This window comes from Hippocampus zosterae, unplaced genomic scaffold (assembly GCF_025434085.1).
Source record: "Hippocampus zosterae strain Florida unplaced genomic scaffold, ASM2543408v3 HiC_scaffold_292, whole genome shotgun sequence".
Classification (NCBI taxonomy): domain Eukaryota; kingdom Metazoa; phylum Chordata; class Actinopteri; order Syngnathiformes; family Syngnathidae; genus Hippocampus; species Hippocampus zosterae.
Window position 1 is genome coordinate 1 of NW_026262857.1, and position 16,533 is coordinate 16,533.

At 58.2% G+C, this 16,533-nt stretch overlaps 2 protein-coding genes across 2 annotated transcripts; one reads left to right on the forward strand and one right to left on the reverse strand.

Moving 5' to 3' along the window:
• Nucleotides 1-47: 47 nt before the first annotated feature.
• Nucleotides 48-11,079, forward strand: LOC127594870 (dynein axonemal heavy chain 1-like; the record flags this gene model as incomplete). Its single annotated transcript, XM_052056623.1, is given in 8 exon segments — nucleotides 48-1,296; nucleotides 1,299-2,372; nucleotides 2,375-3,099; nucleotides 3,101-3,547; nucleotides 3,549-4,226; nucleotides 4,228-5,413; nucleotides 5,416-7,772; nucleotides 7,774-11,079. Coding segments are annotated over 8 exon segments (11,022 nt in total), but the record flags the coding sequence as incomplete, so codon positions are not given.
• Nucleotides 11,080-15,322: 4,243 nt separating this feature from the next.
• Nucleotides 15,323-15,661, reverse strand: LOC127594866 (uncharacterized). The gene has a single exon (XM_052056618.1). The coding sequence runs from the start codon at nucleotides 15,659-15,661 to the stop codon at nucleotides 15,323-15,325; it is 339 nt and encodes a 112-aa protein (XP_051912578.1).
• Between the last annotated feature and the right edge of the window lie 872 nt (nucleotides 15,662-16,533).

The following is a 16,533-nucleotide window of genomic DNA, read 5'->3' on the forward strand; positions in this document are numbered from 1 at the left end:
AGGGAGCACTTCCGCTCGAGGCTCTGAAGAAGTACCTGGGGCTGCAGAAACTCATCCAAGGCGAGCTACTCTCCAACCTGCTGAAGCGCAACTGCTATGAATTCTTTGACATGCTCAATTCCTACTTGCCGGAAAAGATCGACATCCAGTCCACCAACGAAGTGATCAACTCCTTTTCGGCGCGTCTCCCCGAGCACTACCTGGACCACGAGGGAAACCCCATCTACCCCCGCAGCAGGGCCCGGGAAATGCCTTTGTTTCTGATCGACATTGTCAAGACCAACGTCGGGGTGGACTACTCGGTGCCCGTGGCCGAGTTCAGGGCAGAGCTGCTGGAGTACTTCGAAGGCACGCTGGAGCAGCTGCAGGGGGTGCCAGACATGGAGAGTAAGTTTATCCCTAAATACGAAAACTTCCAGATCATTAAGACATTTGTGCGGTGCCCGAGCTACCGGCCGATGCCCCAGGAGCACCCGCTCGTGAAGGCAGACAACCTGTGGCTGGTCAACCTCCACCAGCAGTACTGCGCCCTGCTCGATCAGCTCTTCAAGCCCCTCCAGGACTACATCTCCACCCTCAGCAACTACGACAGCATCTTGAAGATCCCTCTCGAGACCTACCTCAACCAGCAACTCGACAAGGAGGTGGCTGAGCTGCGGGAAGAGGTGCAGAGCGTGGAGCGCAAAGTCAAGTCCATCGACAAGGAGCTGTCTGACGCGGTCCATGTGGGCGTCTTCTTGGTCGGCATCGTCGAAATCAAAAAAGGCATCAAGGAAACCCTCCAGGCCCGGAAGGCTGGCCTCGTCGATCTGTTCATCTCCCGCTTCCAGGAACTGTCCACGGAAATCATCGAGCACTTTCAGAAGATCCGAGAGCAGAGCAGTCGCCAGACACCTGACATCGAGTCCCTCAGCGAGGTGCTGGACTACATTCGGGACACCGCCTACAACGAAGTCGAGAAGTCTCGGATCGAGATCAGCAAGCTCAGCAAGATTATCGAGATCGTGGAAGAGTTCCAAATCAAACTGAGCGCTGAGGACCAGGAGCGAAGGTTCGACGTGCTGAAGCAGCCGCGCGTGGTGGGGGATATGCTGGCGGAGCGGCAGGAGTGGCTAGAGAAGGAGAAGGTCAAGATGGAGGAGGCGATGATGGCCGAGCAGATCCGCTTCAAGAAGGAACTGGACCTGCTGGAGCGACAGGTGCTGATGTTCCACCAAAACTACAACATCGACAAACACGAGCAGGTTTTCGGGATGGTCAGCGAAATCAACAAGAGCCTGGCCTCGGTGGCCGAGCAGTCCGGAAGTTTAACTCCCGAGAACAGCTCTTCAACATCGAGATGACCGACTACACCAAGATCCAGAGCCTGGCCAAGGACTTTCAGCCCTACTCCAACCTCTGGCAGAACACCCGCAATTGGTTCGTCCTCAGCTAGCAGTGGCTGGAAGGCCCCTTCGCAGAGCTGGACGCGCCTGCTGCCGAGCGGTTCGTGGAGGACGGGTTCAGGGTGCTGAACCAGACTTTCCGCTACTTTAAGGATAAGGGGCAGATGCAGGTGGCTCAGGTGGCGGAGCGAGTGCGCAACGAGATAGAGAAGTTCAAACCCAACATCCCGCTGATGGTGGCCCTGCGGAAGGAGGGCATGAAGGACCGGCACTGGCAGGCCATTCAGGAGGCGGTAGGCTTCGAGTTCGACCCGCGCGTGGAGGGCTTCACCTTCAACCAGGTGCTGAGCCAGGGCATGCTCAAGCACGTTGAGGTCTGCACTGACATTGGTGAGCGGGCCTCTAAGGAGTTCACAATAGAAACAATGCTAAACGAGATGTGGAAGAAATGGGAGGACATAAACTTCGACCTGGCGGGGTACAAGACGAGTTTCATAATGCGGGGGTCGGACGAGATCCAGGTCACGCTGGACGAGCACCTGGTCAACACGCAGGCCATGCAGTTCTCGCCTTTCAAGAAGCCCTTTGAGGAAGACATCATAAACTGGTACAATCAGCTGAAGCTCATGTCGGACGTGCTGGACGACTGGCTGAAGTGCCAGGGCCAGTGGATGTACCTGCAGCCCATCTTCGACTCCGCGGACATCTCCAAGCAGCTGCCCGTCGAGAGCAAGAAGTTCAAGATCGTGGATGCCAACTGGAAGACCAACATGCTGCTCGCCAAGAACACGGTCAACGTGCGCGCCGTCTGCACCACCTAGGGGCTGCTCGATAAGCTGCGGGACTCCAACGAAAAGCTGGAGCAAATCCAGAAGGAGCTGAACGCCTACCTCGAGAAGAAGCGGGAGCGGTTCGCGCGGTTCTACTTCCTGTCGAACGACTAGCTGCTCGAGATCCTGTCGCAGGCCAAGGAGCCCACCGCCGTCCAGCCCACCTCAAGAAAGTCTTTGAGAACATCCACGAGATCGAGTTCGATAAGAAGAAGCACATCCACGCCATGTTCTCCGCGGAGAAGGAACGCATCGCCTTCGTCACCCATCTCGACCCCAACCAGAAGAACGTCGAGGACTGGATGAACGAGGTTGAGGACATGATGTGCCAGTCCGTCCGCCACGAGCTGCAGCGCTCCGTCCAGGTCTACGCGGACACTCCCCGCAGGCGGTGGGTGGTCCAGCACCCTGGCCAGTGCGTGCTTAACGGCTCTCAGATCATGTGGACGGAAGAGGTCGAGGCAGCTATCTCCGGGTCGGCAGTCAAGACTTACTTCGAAAAGAGTGAGCGACAACTCAACGAGCTGGTCGAGCTAGTGCGGCAGAAGCTGACCAAGCAGGAGCAAGTGACCATCAACGCCCTCATCGTCATCGATGTCCACGCCAAGGACGTGGTCTACCGGCTGTTGGTCAACGAAGTCAGCGACGTCAGCAGCTTCGAGTGGATTTCGCAACTGCGCTACTACTGGGAGAAGGCTAACTGCTACGTGAAGTGCGTGCAGACCAATTTCCCCTACGGCTACGAGTACCTGGGCAACACTCTGCGACTGGTTATCACGCCCCTGACTGATAAGTGCTACATGACCCTGATGGGGGCCCTTAAACTCAACCTGGGGGGAGCGCCTGCTGGCCCGGCGGGCACCGGCAAGACTGAGAGCACCAAGGGACCTGGCGAAGGCGCTGGCCAAGCAGTGCGTGGTGTTCAACTGCTCGGACTCCATGGACTACATAATGGTGGCCAAGTTCTTCAAGGGGCTAGCCTCTGCAGGGGCGTGGTGCTGCTTCGACGAGTTCAACCGCATCAACATCGAGGTGCTCTCCGTGATCGCGCAGCAACTGCTCATTCTCTTCGGCGAGAAGGCCAAGGGCTCGCCCTCCTGTGAGTTCGAGGGCAGCCACATCAAGGTGCTGCCCACCTTCTCTGTGTTCATCACCATGAACCCGGGCTATGCTGGCCGGACCGAGCTGCCTGATAACCTCAAAGCGCTCTTCCGGTCGGTGGCGATGATGGTGCCCGATTACGCCATGATCGGCGAAATCATGCTCTACTCCTTCGGCTTCACCAAGGGCCGCGACCTCGCCAAAAAGATGGTCGCCACCTTTAAGCTGTCCCTCTGAGCAGCTGTCTGCCCAGGAGCACTACGATTACGGCATGCGGGCAGTCCGTTCGGTGATCAACGCAGCAGGACTGCTCAAGCAGGCCAGTCCCGACATGGACGAAGACCAGCTGCTGCTACGGGCCCTGCGAGACGTGAACGTGCCTAAGTTCCTGAAGGACGACCTGCCGCTCTTTTAAAACATCATCACAGACCTGTTCCCGGGCATCAAGCGGCCTGAAATCGACTATGGCGAGCTGCTGGAGTCGATCAAGAACGAGTGCCAGAAGGGCAACTTGCAGCCGACCTCGCTCTTCACCGACAAGATCCTCCAGCTCTACGACACGATTCTGGTGCGCCACGGGCTCATGCTGGTGGGGCCCTCGGGCGGCGGCAAGACCAGTAACATCCACACACTGTCGAAGGCCATGACCGCCCTGCGCAACAAGGGGCTGGCCAAGGTGCACCTGCACACCCTCAACCCCAAGAGCATCACGATGGGCCAGCTGTACGGTGCGTTCAACGACCAGACGCATGAGTGGGCGGACGGAGTGCTGGCCTACATGGTGCGGGAGTGCGTGAAGGACCAGTCCCCGGAAAAGCACTGGATCGTGTTCGATGGGCCGGTGGACTCGTTGTGGATCGAGTCCATGAACACGGTGCTCGACGACAACAAGAAGCTGTGCCTGAACTCAGGGGCAGATCCTGACCCTGACGCCGCACATGACCATGATGTTCGAGGTGGAGGACCTGCTGGTCGCCTCGCCCGCCACGGTCTCCCGCTGCGGCATGGTCTACATGGAGCCCTCCCTGATCGGCTTCGAGCCCATCGTCAAGTCCTGGATGAACCTCCTCCCCGAAGGCATCAAGACCCGCAAGGAGCTGTTCGGCAACATCTAGAAGCTTATCCGCGAGCTGCTGGGGCCCAGCCTCGAGTTCGTGCGCCTGAACGTCAAAGAGCTGGTCGTCACCTCCTCTAGCAACCTCACCAACAGCTTCCTCAAGCTCTTCAGCTGCTTCCTGGAGCCTTACCGCGAGAGTGAGCTTAAGAAGGTCCCGCCCGAGGAGTTCACCCACCTGGAGACCGTGGTGGACAGCGTCTTCGTGTACGCGCTGGCCTGGTCCGCGGGCGTAACGGGAGACCTCAAGTCCCGACTGGAGTTCAGCGCCTTCGCCAAGCAGCTGATCCGGCAGAACAAGGTGCGAGTAGAACTGGCCGAGAGTCAGTCGATCTACGACTGCGAGTTCAGGGAAAAGAACAACGAGTGGGTGGAGTGGCGCAAGTCCTTCGAGAACTTCGAGATCGACTCCAAGCTGCAGTACCACGAGATCATGATCCCCACCACCGACTCCACCCGCATGCTCGCTATCAGCAAGCTCCTCATCACCAACAACCGACAAACCCTGAGCCCGGGCCCGACCGGCACCGGCAAGTCCATGAACTGCTACAAGCTGCTGGGAGGGGCACTGGGCGAGGCCTACCAGTACATCGCACTCACCTTCAGTGCGCAGACCAGCGCCAACCAGACGCAGGACACTATCGACCTGAAGATGGACAAGCGCCGGAAGGGCTACTACGGGCCTCCGATCGGAAAAAAGTGCGTTATCTTCATCGACGACCTGAACATGCCCAAGAAGGAGACCTTCGGCGCCCAGCCCCCCATCGAGCTGGTGCGGCAGTACTTCGACCACCGGGGCTGGTACAACCGCAAGGAGCTGCAGTGGATGAACCTGGAGGACCTCATCTTCATGTCGGCCATGGGCCCACCAGGAGGCGGCCGCACCTTCATCTCGAACCGGCTGGTGCGCCACTTCAACATCCTGACCTACACCGACCTCAACGACGAAATCGTGCTCCACATCTTCGACCAGCTCATCGCCTTCTGCGACGCTTCAACGAGAGCATCCGGCCCCTGGTGCCTCTGCTGGGCGGCTGCTGTCTGAAGGTATTCTCCCAGGTCAAGCAGGAGCTTCTACCCACCCCCTCAAAGTCCCACTACACTTTCAACCTCCGCGATATCTGGAAGGTTGTCCAGGGCATCTGCTCCGCCTCCCAGAAGTACGTCATCGAGCCAGCCGACGTCCAGAAGCTGTGGATGCATGAGAACATGCGGGTTTACTACGATCGGCTGGTCAGCAGCGAGGACAAGGCTCTCTTCACCCAGCTGCTGCGGGCTGCAGGGGCCTCCCTCGACGAGGCGGCAGGACAGTCCGTGGAGCAGGACCGAATCGTGTTCGCCGACTTCATCCAGGGCCGAGACGCTGAACCCCGGCACTACTTCGAGGTGCCGGACCTGGGGGCCCTGGTGGAAAAGATGAACGAGTACCTGGAGGAGTACAACGTAGAGGTAGGGTCTAAGAGCGCCATGCGGCTGGTGATGTTTCTGGACGCCTGCGAGCACATTTCTCGGATCAGCCGAGTGCTGCGACAGCCCCAGGGCAACGGGCTGCTGCTGGGCGTGGGCGGGTCGGGTCGGCAGTCCCTGGCCCGGCTGGCTTCGTTTATCTCGGGCTACAAGTCGACGCAGATCGAGGTGATCAAGGGATACGGGATGCGGAACTGGCGGGAGGACCTGAAAGAGGTGCTGCTGAAGTCGGGGCTGGAGAACAAGCCGCTGTCCTTCATCCTGGTGGACACGCAGATCGTCAGCGAGCTGATGCTGGAGGACCTCAACTCGGTACTGAACTCCGGGGACGTGACCAACCTCTACCAGGAGAAGGACATGGAGGAGATCATGACCCAGTGCAAGGCCGACTGCGCCAAGAAGGGACTGCAGCCCAACAAGATGAACGTCTTCTCCATGTACCTGGCCCGCGTCCGCCGCAACGTCCACATCGTCATGGCCATGTCCCCCCTCGGCGAGCTGTTCGCCACCCGGCTGCGTATGTTCCCCTCCCTGGTCAACTGCTGCACCATCGACTGGTTCAGTGAATGGCCCGAGGAGGCCCTGGTGGGCGTGGGCAAGGGGCAGATGCTGGAGGTGGAGCTGGAGCTGGGCCTGGAGGGCAAACTGGACCAGCTGGTGGACATGTTCAAGACCATCCACAAGTCGGTCGAGCGCGAGTCGGTGCGCTTCAAAGCCGAGCTCAGCAGGTACAACTACGTCACACCCACCAGCTACCTCGAGCTCCTCAACATGTACAAGACCATCCTCCGCGAAAAGCTCAAGGAAAGCAAGTTCTCCATCAGCCGCCTCCAGAACGGGCTCGACAAGCTCAAGGACGCGAACGTCGCCGTCCAGGACATGGAGGTCAAACTCACAGAGCTCGCTCCCGTCCTCGAAAAGGCCTCGGTCGAGACCCAGAAGCTGATGGAGAAGCTGACCGTGGACAAGGCCGACGCCGAGCAGATCCAGAAAGTGGTCTCGAAGGAGGAGGCGGAAGCAAACATCCAGAAGAAGGAGGCGGAGGAGCTGGCGGCGGAGGCGAAGGCGGCGGTGTCGGAGGCGAACGAGATGCTGGACAAGACGCTGGCGGAGGTGAGCAAGCTGAAGAAGGACCACCTGACTGAGGTGAAGTCGCTGCCGGCTCCGCCGAAGGCAGTGCGGGTGATCCTGGGGGGAGTGGTGATCCTGCTGGTGGACTTCATAAAGAAGCAGGGGGGCTCGATCATAATCAGCACGGTGGACGGGGTGAAGGAGGAGAACTACTTCGAGACGGCCAAGAAGTACCTGCTGAACGACGCGGCGGTGCTGCTCTCGGAGCTGAAGGGGTACAACAAGGAGAGCATCAACCCCGCCCACATCAAGAAGCTGCAGGACAAAATCATCCCCGACGCGGACTTCACCCTCGAGCGGGCCAAGTCCTGCTCCTACGCGGTCCAGTTCCTCTTCATGTGGGTCAAGGCCATGTACGACTTCAACAAGGTCTTCAACGAGACCAAGCCCCTCCGCGAAAAGCTGGCCGCCACCGAGGCCATCCTCAAGGAGAAGTCCGACGAACTCAAGGTCAAGAAGGACGCCCTCGACGGCATCAACAGCAAGATCCAGGCCCTCGAGGACCTCTTCACTGCCAAGACCCAAGAAAAGGAAGATCTCGAGTTCAAGATGGAGGAGTGCAAGGTCAAGCTCTCCCGCGCCAAGAAGCTCACTGTCGGCCTCAGCGACGAGCAGACCCGCTGGACCAGCGAGGTCGGCCACCTCCAGGCCCTCGCCAAGCTGGTCACCGGCAACTCTGTCATCGCGGCCGGGACAGTCGCCTACGCAGGCAGTTTCACCGCCCAGTACCGCACGGCCTTGGAAGCGGGGGTGGGCGGAAGCTATAAAGGAGAAGGACGAGCTGCCGATAGCGAGCAGCGTCACGATGCGGTCGTTCCTGGGCGTGCCGATCCAGATCCAGCAGTGGAACATCGCGGGGCTGCCGAAGGACGACACGAGCACGGAGAACGGGATCATAATCTTCAAGAGCAAGCGGTGGCCGCTGATGATCGACCCCCAGACCCAGGCCAACAAGTTCATCAAGAACATGGGCAAGGACCACACTGAGGGCATCGACGTCGTCAAGGTCACTGAGCCCACTCTCATGCGCACCATCGAGCTGGCCGTCCAGTTCGGCAAGTGGGTCCTCCTCGAGAATGTCGGCAGGGACCTCGACCCCTCGCTGGAGCCCATCCTCCAGCAGAAGGTGGTCAAGACGGGCTCCTCCTTCTCGATCACGATCGGGGAAAAGACTCTGTCCTACAACACGCAGTTCAAGCTGTTCATGACCACGACCATCCCCAACCCGCACTACTCGCCTGAGACCTCGGTGAAGGTCTGTCTGATCAACTTCGCGATCACCCCCTCGGGCCTGGAGGAGCAGATGCTGGCCCGGATCGTCGCCCTGGAGAACCCCCAGCTCGAGCAGAAGAAGCTCTCGATTGTGCTCAAGAACGCGGAGGACCGCAAGACTCTGGTGCAGCTCGAGGACTCCATCCTGGCGGCCCTGTCCTCCACCGAGGGCAACATCGACGAGTTCCTGAAGGACGAGTCCCTCATCAACGAGCTCAACAACAGCAAGACCATGTCCAAGGAAATCAACCAGCGAGTCGAGGAGTCCAAGGTCACTGAGAAGACCATTGACGAGACTCGGGAGGGCTACCGGCCCGTGGCCTACCGCGCCAGCCTGTTGTTCTTTTGCATCCTCGACCTCAGCCTGGTCGACCCTATGTACCAGTACTCCCTGCAGTGGTTCAACAACCTGTTCGTCCTGAGCGTAGAGAACTCTCCAGCCTCGGACGACCTGCCCACGCGGCTCAAGAGCATGAACGACTACTTCACCTACTCGCTCTACGAAAACGTCTGCCGCTCCCTCTTCGAGAAGCAGAAGCTCACCTTCTCCTTCCTCCTGACCATCAAGATCCTGCAGGGCGACGGGCTCATCAACGAGCTGGAGTGGCGTTACCTGCTCACCGGCCCATCCGGGTAGGTCCGGGTGCCGCCCAACCCCACCTCCTGGGTCAGCGACAATCAGTGGGCTGACATGTACCGCCAGTTCCACGGCATGGACCTGCTGGAGGCCTTCAAGGGCATCGAGGAGCAGTTCATGGGCAACTGTGACTCCTGGAAGCACATCTTCGACTCGACGCAGCCGCAGGAGGAGAAGCTGCCCGCGCCCTGGGAAGAGCGGCTGAACCCCTTCGAGAAGATCATCGCGCTGAAATCACTACGGATGGATAAGGTGATCCCCTGCGTGCAGAACTGGATCACGCTGGTCATGGGGAAGAAGTTCATCACGCCCCCCACCTTCGACCTGATCAAGTGCTACAAGGACTCCTCGATCATCACCGCCCTCATCTTCGTCCTCAGCGCGGGCTCAGACCCTGTCGCAGATTTCCTGAAGTGCGCCGAGGAGATGGGCATGGGCAACCGCTACGAGTCCATCTCGCTGGGGCAGGGGCAGGGCGTCAAGGCCGAAAAGCTCATCAAGGAGGGCACCGCGAAGGGCAACTGGGTGCTGCTCCAGAACTGCCACCTGGCCATCAGCTGGATGAGCGAGCTGCAGCGCATCTGCGAGGAGCTCAACGAGAACATGCACCGCGAGTTCCGGCTGTGGCTGACCTCGATGCCCACTGCCTCGTTCCCAATCTCGATCCTGCAGAACGGGGTGAAGATGACTCTGGAGCCTCCTCAGGGCCTACGAAACAACCTGCTGCGGACCTACAAGAACATGGACCAGCGGGACTTTGAGGAGTGCAGCAAGGAGCGCGAATACAAGAAGCTGCTCTTCGGGTTCAGCCTCTTCCACGCGATTGTGCAGGACCGGCGCAAGTTCGGGCCCATCGGCTGGAACATCCCCTATGAGTTCACCAACGAGGACCTTTCGGTCTGCCGCCGGCAGCTCAAGATGCTGCTGGACGAGTACGAGCAGGTGCCCTACAAGGTGCTCAACTATCTGGGGGCCGAGATCAACTACGGTGGGCGAGTCACCGACGACAAGGACGTCCGCCTCATCAAGACCATCCTGAAGAAATACTGCAACGAGGACGTGCTCCTTGATGGTTACAAGTTCTCTGACAGTGGTATCTACTACCAGCCCACTGTGGAGCGGGTCGACGAGTTCGTCGAGTACATCGAGAACCTGCCCCTCAACCCCGCGCCCGAGGCCTTTGGGCTGCACGACAATGCGGAGATCACCAACTCGCAGAACGAGACCTTGCAGATGCTCGAGACCATCCTGTCCGTGCAGCCCCGCACTACCTCGGCGGCAGGACAGTCCCGCGAGGAGAAGATCGAGGAGATCGCGGTCTCGATCCAGTCCAAGACCCCCGAGGTGTTCGACTACGAGGGCATCTACAAGGCATACCCGACCAGCTACGAGGAGTCGATGAACACAGTGCTGGTGCAGGAGGTGATCCGCTTCAACAAACTGCTCGCCATCATGAAGGAGTCCCTCGCCAACCTCAAAAAGGCCCTCAAGGGGCAGATCGTCATGAGCGAGGACCTTGAGATGATGGCCAACGCACTCTTCGACAACCTGGTCCCCAAGATCTGGGAGGACAAGTCCTTCCTGTCGATGAAGCCTCTCTCCAGCTGGATCGAGGACTTGCTGGCGCGCATACTGTTCCTCCGGCAGTGGATCGACGGAGGCACGCCCTCGGTGTTCTGGATCTCGGGGTTCTTCTTCCCCCAGGCGTTCCTGACCGGCACCCTCCAGAACTTCGCCCGGAAGCACACCATCGCCATCGACGAGCTGTCCTTCAACTTCAACTACATGGACAGCCTCTCCCACACCGAGGTCAAGGAGAAGCCCGCGGACGGCTGCTACATCTACGGCATGTTCATTGAGGGCGCACGCTGGCACCCCGCCTCCCACCAGATCGACACCCCTATCCCCAAGGAGCTGTACTCCAACCTGCCGCTGATACACTTGCTGCCGGTGGCCAACCGCATCACCCCCATGACGGGGATCTACGAATGCCCGGTGTACAAGGTGGTGTCACGGCGGGGGACGCTGAGCACGACGGGGCACTCGACCAACTTCGTGATGTTCTTCGAGATGCCCTCGGACCGGGACCAGGACGAATGGATCCGCGCAGGAGTGGCCGGGTTCCTCTCCCTGCGCTATTGACCCTCATTATTAATATCGATCGGGAGGGGTGATGGTAACTCTAGAATTGTTCTGACCTTGTGAATGAACTCTTTGCTGACCCCCCTATTTTAATGAAACTGGTGGCTGCCCACGCCCGCCGCTTGCTTGCCGACTACGCCGCCCGCGTCCAGGCAGACCCCCTCCTCGGCCTCGACTCTCACATGCAGGCCTACCTGGCCCACACCCGCTCCGTCGGCAGCCACGAGAGACGAGCCATCTACGACCTGGTCTTCTACGGGGTCCGGCATCAGCGCCTGCTCGAGCATCTGGGCCTCGACTTTACCTAAATCGATATCAACAGGTAATTTCCGGAGTAGGATTTGCAGGCCCTCCCGCCTGAAGTCAGGTACAGCGTCCCTCCTGCCCTCGCAACAATGCTGAAGACACAGCTCGGATAGGGCCAGGCACACGAGCTGTTCCGAGTGCTTTCGACCCGCAGAGTTCCAACCGTCCGGGTCAACCCACTCAAGACCTCCCGAGACTAGCTCTACAACCGGTGGTATCATCGCATGAAGTACGCAGTGACCAAGACCAGACAGTCCACCTATGGAATAAGATTCGCAGTCAAGCCTTGCGACCTATCGGCCCTTCCGTAGTTTGCAGATGGACTGTTTTAGCCCCAGGACGAAGGCTCGCAACTGCTCGCTCTCTAGGTTAAATGCAAAGAGCATGAGACTGTCCTGGACTATTGCTGCGGGGCGGGGGGCAAAGCACTGGCCTTCGCACCATTCATGAACCAAAAGGGTACTGTTTTTCTTCACGATGTCCGGAAAAAAGCCCTTGAGCAAGCGCGTGCGAGATTTGAGAGGGCAGGAATATTCAATGCTAAGACAGGACTGCCAGCCAAGAATACAAAGGTAAACTGGCTGGTCCTCGATGTCCCCTGCACCGCGACTGGCACCATCCGCAGGAGTCCTGACGTGAAGATGCGGGTGACTGAGCAGGCGATCAACTACTACCGTGCCACTCAGCAAGCGATCATGCAGCAGGCACTAGCCTTCGCGGGCCCTCGCACGCAGGTCGTGTACATGACCTGCTCAATCCTGCAACAAGAAAACCAGGAGCAAGTCGAATTCTTCAAGAAGAGGTTTGGACTGAAAGGCGAGGGCAAGCTGCTTCTGCCCGAGGAGGGGGGCAGAGACGGGTACTTTGTGGCGACGCTGCATTTCTGATGTCAGAGATCATTTATGAGTTTGCGCAATTTCTAGTCGTCGTGGGAATCGCCTTTTCGGGGCATCTCGTTGAAAGGCCTTTTAGGGCCACGCGCGCGATCCCTCTCCCAGTCTCTGATGTCCCGCTCCCTGCCATTGTATGCTCTGTCTCTTTCTCGTTAGCGCTAATGATCCCTCTCACGCTATCGTTATCTGTCTCGCTCACGTTATCGTTACCTGTCCCTGTCTCTGTCTCCTTTCTCTCTGTCCCTGTCCCTGTCCCTATCCCTAAAGCTATCCTTTTACCTACCTCGATCCCTGTCCCTGTCCCTATCCCTATCCCTTTCCTTTTCCCTGTCCCTTCTTTCCCTTTCCCTATCCCTATCCCTATCCCTGTCTCTGTCTCTGTCCCTGTCTCTGTCTCTGTCTCTGTCTCTGTCTCTGTCTCTGTCTCTGTCTCTGTCTCTGTCTCTGTCCCTATCTCGATTTCGTTATTTGTCCTTTCCTCTATCCCTATCTTTATCTCTGTCCTTTTCCCTTTCTCGATCTCGATCACGATCACGATCACGATCTCGGTCACGATCTCGGTCACGATCACGATCACGATCATGGTCTCTGCCTCTGTCCTTTTCCTTCTTATCCCTGTTATTGCGATCTTCATCATGTTCTTTATCCCGACCTCGCTATTTCTCACGGTCTTTATGCCGGTCATGATTATGTCGCCCGTGGTCACTCACCTCCTTCCTTTCTCTTCGGTCCTTCGAGTGGTCTTTTTTTTCTTTGTCTCGCTTCTTTTCATTTGACTTAGATCTATCTCGATCCCTGCTTCTAGGTTTATCCTTGCGCTCTTTGGAATGACCATATTGCCTCAATTTTTTTTTATCATTCCAGAAATACTCGTCAGCCTGGTCATCTTCTCTAGATTTTGATTGTAATTTCGGGCTGTGCTATTTTTCGAGACTGACACTAGAACAAGCCGGACTGGAAATTGAATTACTGCTGGGACGCCGGTCCTTCTCCTTTTTCTCTCGTTCTTTCTCTTTGTCTTTTTTCTTACGTTACCGATCCTTCTTCTTTCGATCCTTCGACCTGCGTTTCTACTTGTCTCGAGTGCGGGAGCGATGGCGTTTCACCTCGTGGACTGCAGGCACCTCTCTGCGCTCGATGTTGGCTTTGAAGGGCATAGTCTGCAGTAGATACATAGACTCCTGGACAGTGTGGGAGGGAGCGCGGAGGGCCTGGCGATTGTAATCGTCGATGTTCTTAAAAAGGTTGTCGATGAGCCGGAAGAAGGGGTCGTTGGGAGGGGCGGCGTCGACCTGGTTAAGAAGCCCCCGAAGCCCAGCCCGCTCATACTGGCACAACAAAATGCGTAAAATATGCTAAGAGTCAAGGTTGGCTAGCAGTTCATTTTCGAGAAGGGAGGGGTCGAGGAAGTTGCCCAGTCCCCCGAGGTCCATGGGGATACTGTCGTTCATGCGGGTCAGTCCGTTCCCGTTCAGCCTGTACCGGCCACGCTCCCCCTCCCCTTCGCAAAGTCCCTCCCGCAGATACTTCAGTTTGTTGATGTAGGCCCGCAGCGTGTAGTAGTTGAACCCGTAGTTGTAGTGGCAGGTCACCTCGGCCTGCTCGAGGTCGGCTGCCAGGTTGCGTTCGTCGAACTGCTTTAGGATCTGGGGCATGCGGATCATGTGCACCGGCACTTCCTCGCCCGCCTCTTCTTACATTTAATTAGCCAATCATCCGCCATCATATCATTATACATTACTGCCCGGCGCAAAGACGCTACTGCCCCAGCGACCTCGTGATAATAAGCCCTAAGGCTCTTATTTCTGAAGCAAAAAAAAATTCATCAGATTTTATTTGAGATTCAACATAATCAATAATTGATTTATGCAAGTGGAGCAACCCTCGAGTGACTGGCAGGCCCGGCTGAACCTCCTGTGCGAGCAGGAGAAAGACGAAAGTATAATAAACTCGGTCATAGAATTATTGCGGGACACTGAACTGGGCGAGTTCACTCTGTCCCCGCAGGATGAGCTGTCTGTCAAGCTGAAGTACATGGTCACCCAGGGCCAGTCCGGCCGCCAGATCCGCAAAAAGTGGAATGCCATGGAAAAGGAGGTTCTGGTCAACCTGGTCGCCCTAACCTGCGCTACTGAGAAGGTGCAGCCCGCCCGCCTGGAGGACGTGCACTGGGAGGCAATCGCCAGCTTCATGTACTGGGGGACCGAGGCTTGCCGGCAGCGCTGGTTGGCCAACCTCAACACCAAGAATTCTTTGCCGTGGCAGGCAGACGAGGACGACCTGCTCTCCGAGATCGTGAGGCGGGAAAAGGAGGAGTGCGAGGACTTCAAGTGGGCCACGATTGCCGAAAAATTTAATACTGTTTCCCCGTTCAACAAGGAGTCTTACCGGAGCAGCAAGCAGTGCCGGGAGCGATGGAGCAACCACCTGGACAGCTAGGTGTACAAAGGCAGCTGGACCGAGGCGGAGACAATCCAGGTTCTGGAGCTCATCGAACTGCATGGCAAGAAGTGGGCCAAGATTGCAAAGCTCACCAACCGCACTGAGAACGGGGTCAAGAACCGGTACAACTCGGTCATAAAGGTCACCAACCGCCGGACTGACGAGGAGGCCGAGCTGCGGAAGGCGCTGATCGACCGCTTCCGCAGCGAGAAGATCGAGGGCTTCGAGAACCTCTCGCTGCTCTCGAACGAGATGCCAGTCAAGAAGGATCCCGCCGAGGACGACACCGAGATGAACATCTTCAAACGAGTCAAGTCGTCCAAGCCCAAGGCGATCCCCAAGGGCCTGCATCTGGGAGAGACCGACCTTCGCAACTCGGTGTTCATGATAAACCGGGAGCAGCAGGAGCGGAAGGTGAACCTCCGGGTGGTGCGGCAGATGGAGGGCCGCAAGGAGAGCGAGTGGCAGCCGGCCTACGTGAACATGCAGACCAACGAGGTGTTCGTGCCTCCACGGGAGGTGCGGAGCGAGTTCTCACCCTGCATCGTGTTCGGCTCGCCACTAGTCATCCTCAGCCCGCTTCTCCCCAACTGAAATCCAACTCACAACCCGGGTTTGTGCGCCCCGTAGCGCCTGCGCTCGTAGATGAAGTCCACCTTCGTCGCCCCGAGGTTTATCACGCGCGGGCAGCCGTCCCGGTCCCGCTCCAGTTGCACGCATGCCTTGCAGTAGTAGGCGTCGCCCTTGCCCGGCGCGTTGCACACGATGCACCGGCCCTGACTGCTCCCGAAGTTGCACTCCTCACAGATCCGAACCAGCTGCGCCGGCCGCACGTACGAGTCGCAGATGACACAGCGCCCATCGCATCGGTCGCAGAGCTGACCGATCGCCGTGCCGGGCAGTCTGCGGCACATGATCAGATCGGGATGGTGTTTGGCCATTACAATTCACTGATTATCACGGGCGCAGCACGGCATTGGCTTTCTCGACGATCCGGTCCCTTGCAGCCTTGAACCGTGCTAGGGAGGGGCCTCCCAGGCCATCCGCGCGGTCGACCATCCGCCGGACTGCAAGGTCCATCCGCATCAGCTGCTCGCACTTCCCACGCCAGGCGGCGGTCATCTTCTGGCAGGTGCGATCTTTCATCGCTACCTCATGATGCAACTACCGAACCCTGTCGGCTAGCTCCTTCAGCTGCTGCTCCTGGTGCTCAAGGCGCCTGTGCTTGAAAGACAGCTATTTCTCGAGGTTGGTGTTGGGGGTGCGGATCGACTGCAGTTTTTGCTTTAGGTCAGCCTGAACCACCCGAGCAGGCATATCCCGAGCTCCTTGCGCGTGCTGATCTAGCTTGTGCTTGAGGTGATTTCGGGTCTATCTGCGGTCCTCCAACACAACCAGTTTCTGCTCCGCAGCTGCAGTGAGCCCTCTCAGCTCAGACAGCGCTGCCTTGTTGCACTTCTCAACAGCCAGGACCTGTTCATGCACAGCCTGGTTGTCATGGTCCAGACTGGCAAGCTGCCCCTGCAGGCCATTCAGTTGCTCATAGGCCTTCTCCTGGCCGTAAAACTGTTGCTGGAGGTGTTTCTTCAGTTCAGCGTTTTATTCGCAGAGCCGCTCGTAGGCTGAGAAGAGGGGGCCGTGCTCCTACTGCTGGGCGGTGAGCGAAAGCTGGGCTTACTGTAGTTGGGTTTGTGCGTGGAGGATATCCTGTCGCAGTTGGTCGAGTCGGACATGCCTGGCTTGCACATGACTCCGGGCCTGGTTGCCTTAACGGCTGAGTTCGTCCAGACGCGCGAGTACCGTTTCCTTCTCA

Bases quoted from the DNA above. Each gene is read 5' to 3' on its own strand.
- LOC127594866 (XM_052056618.1), bottom strand. From the start codon at position 15,661: ATGGCCAAACACCATCCCGATCTGATCATGTGCCGCAGACTGCCCGGC.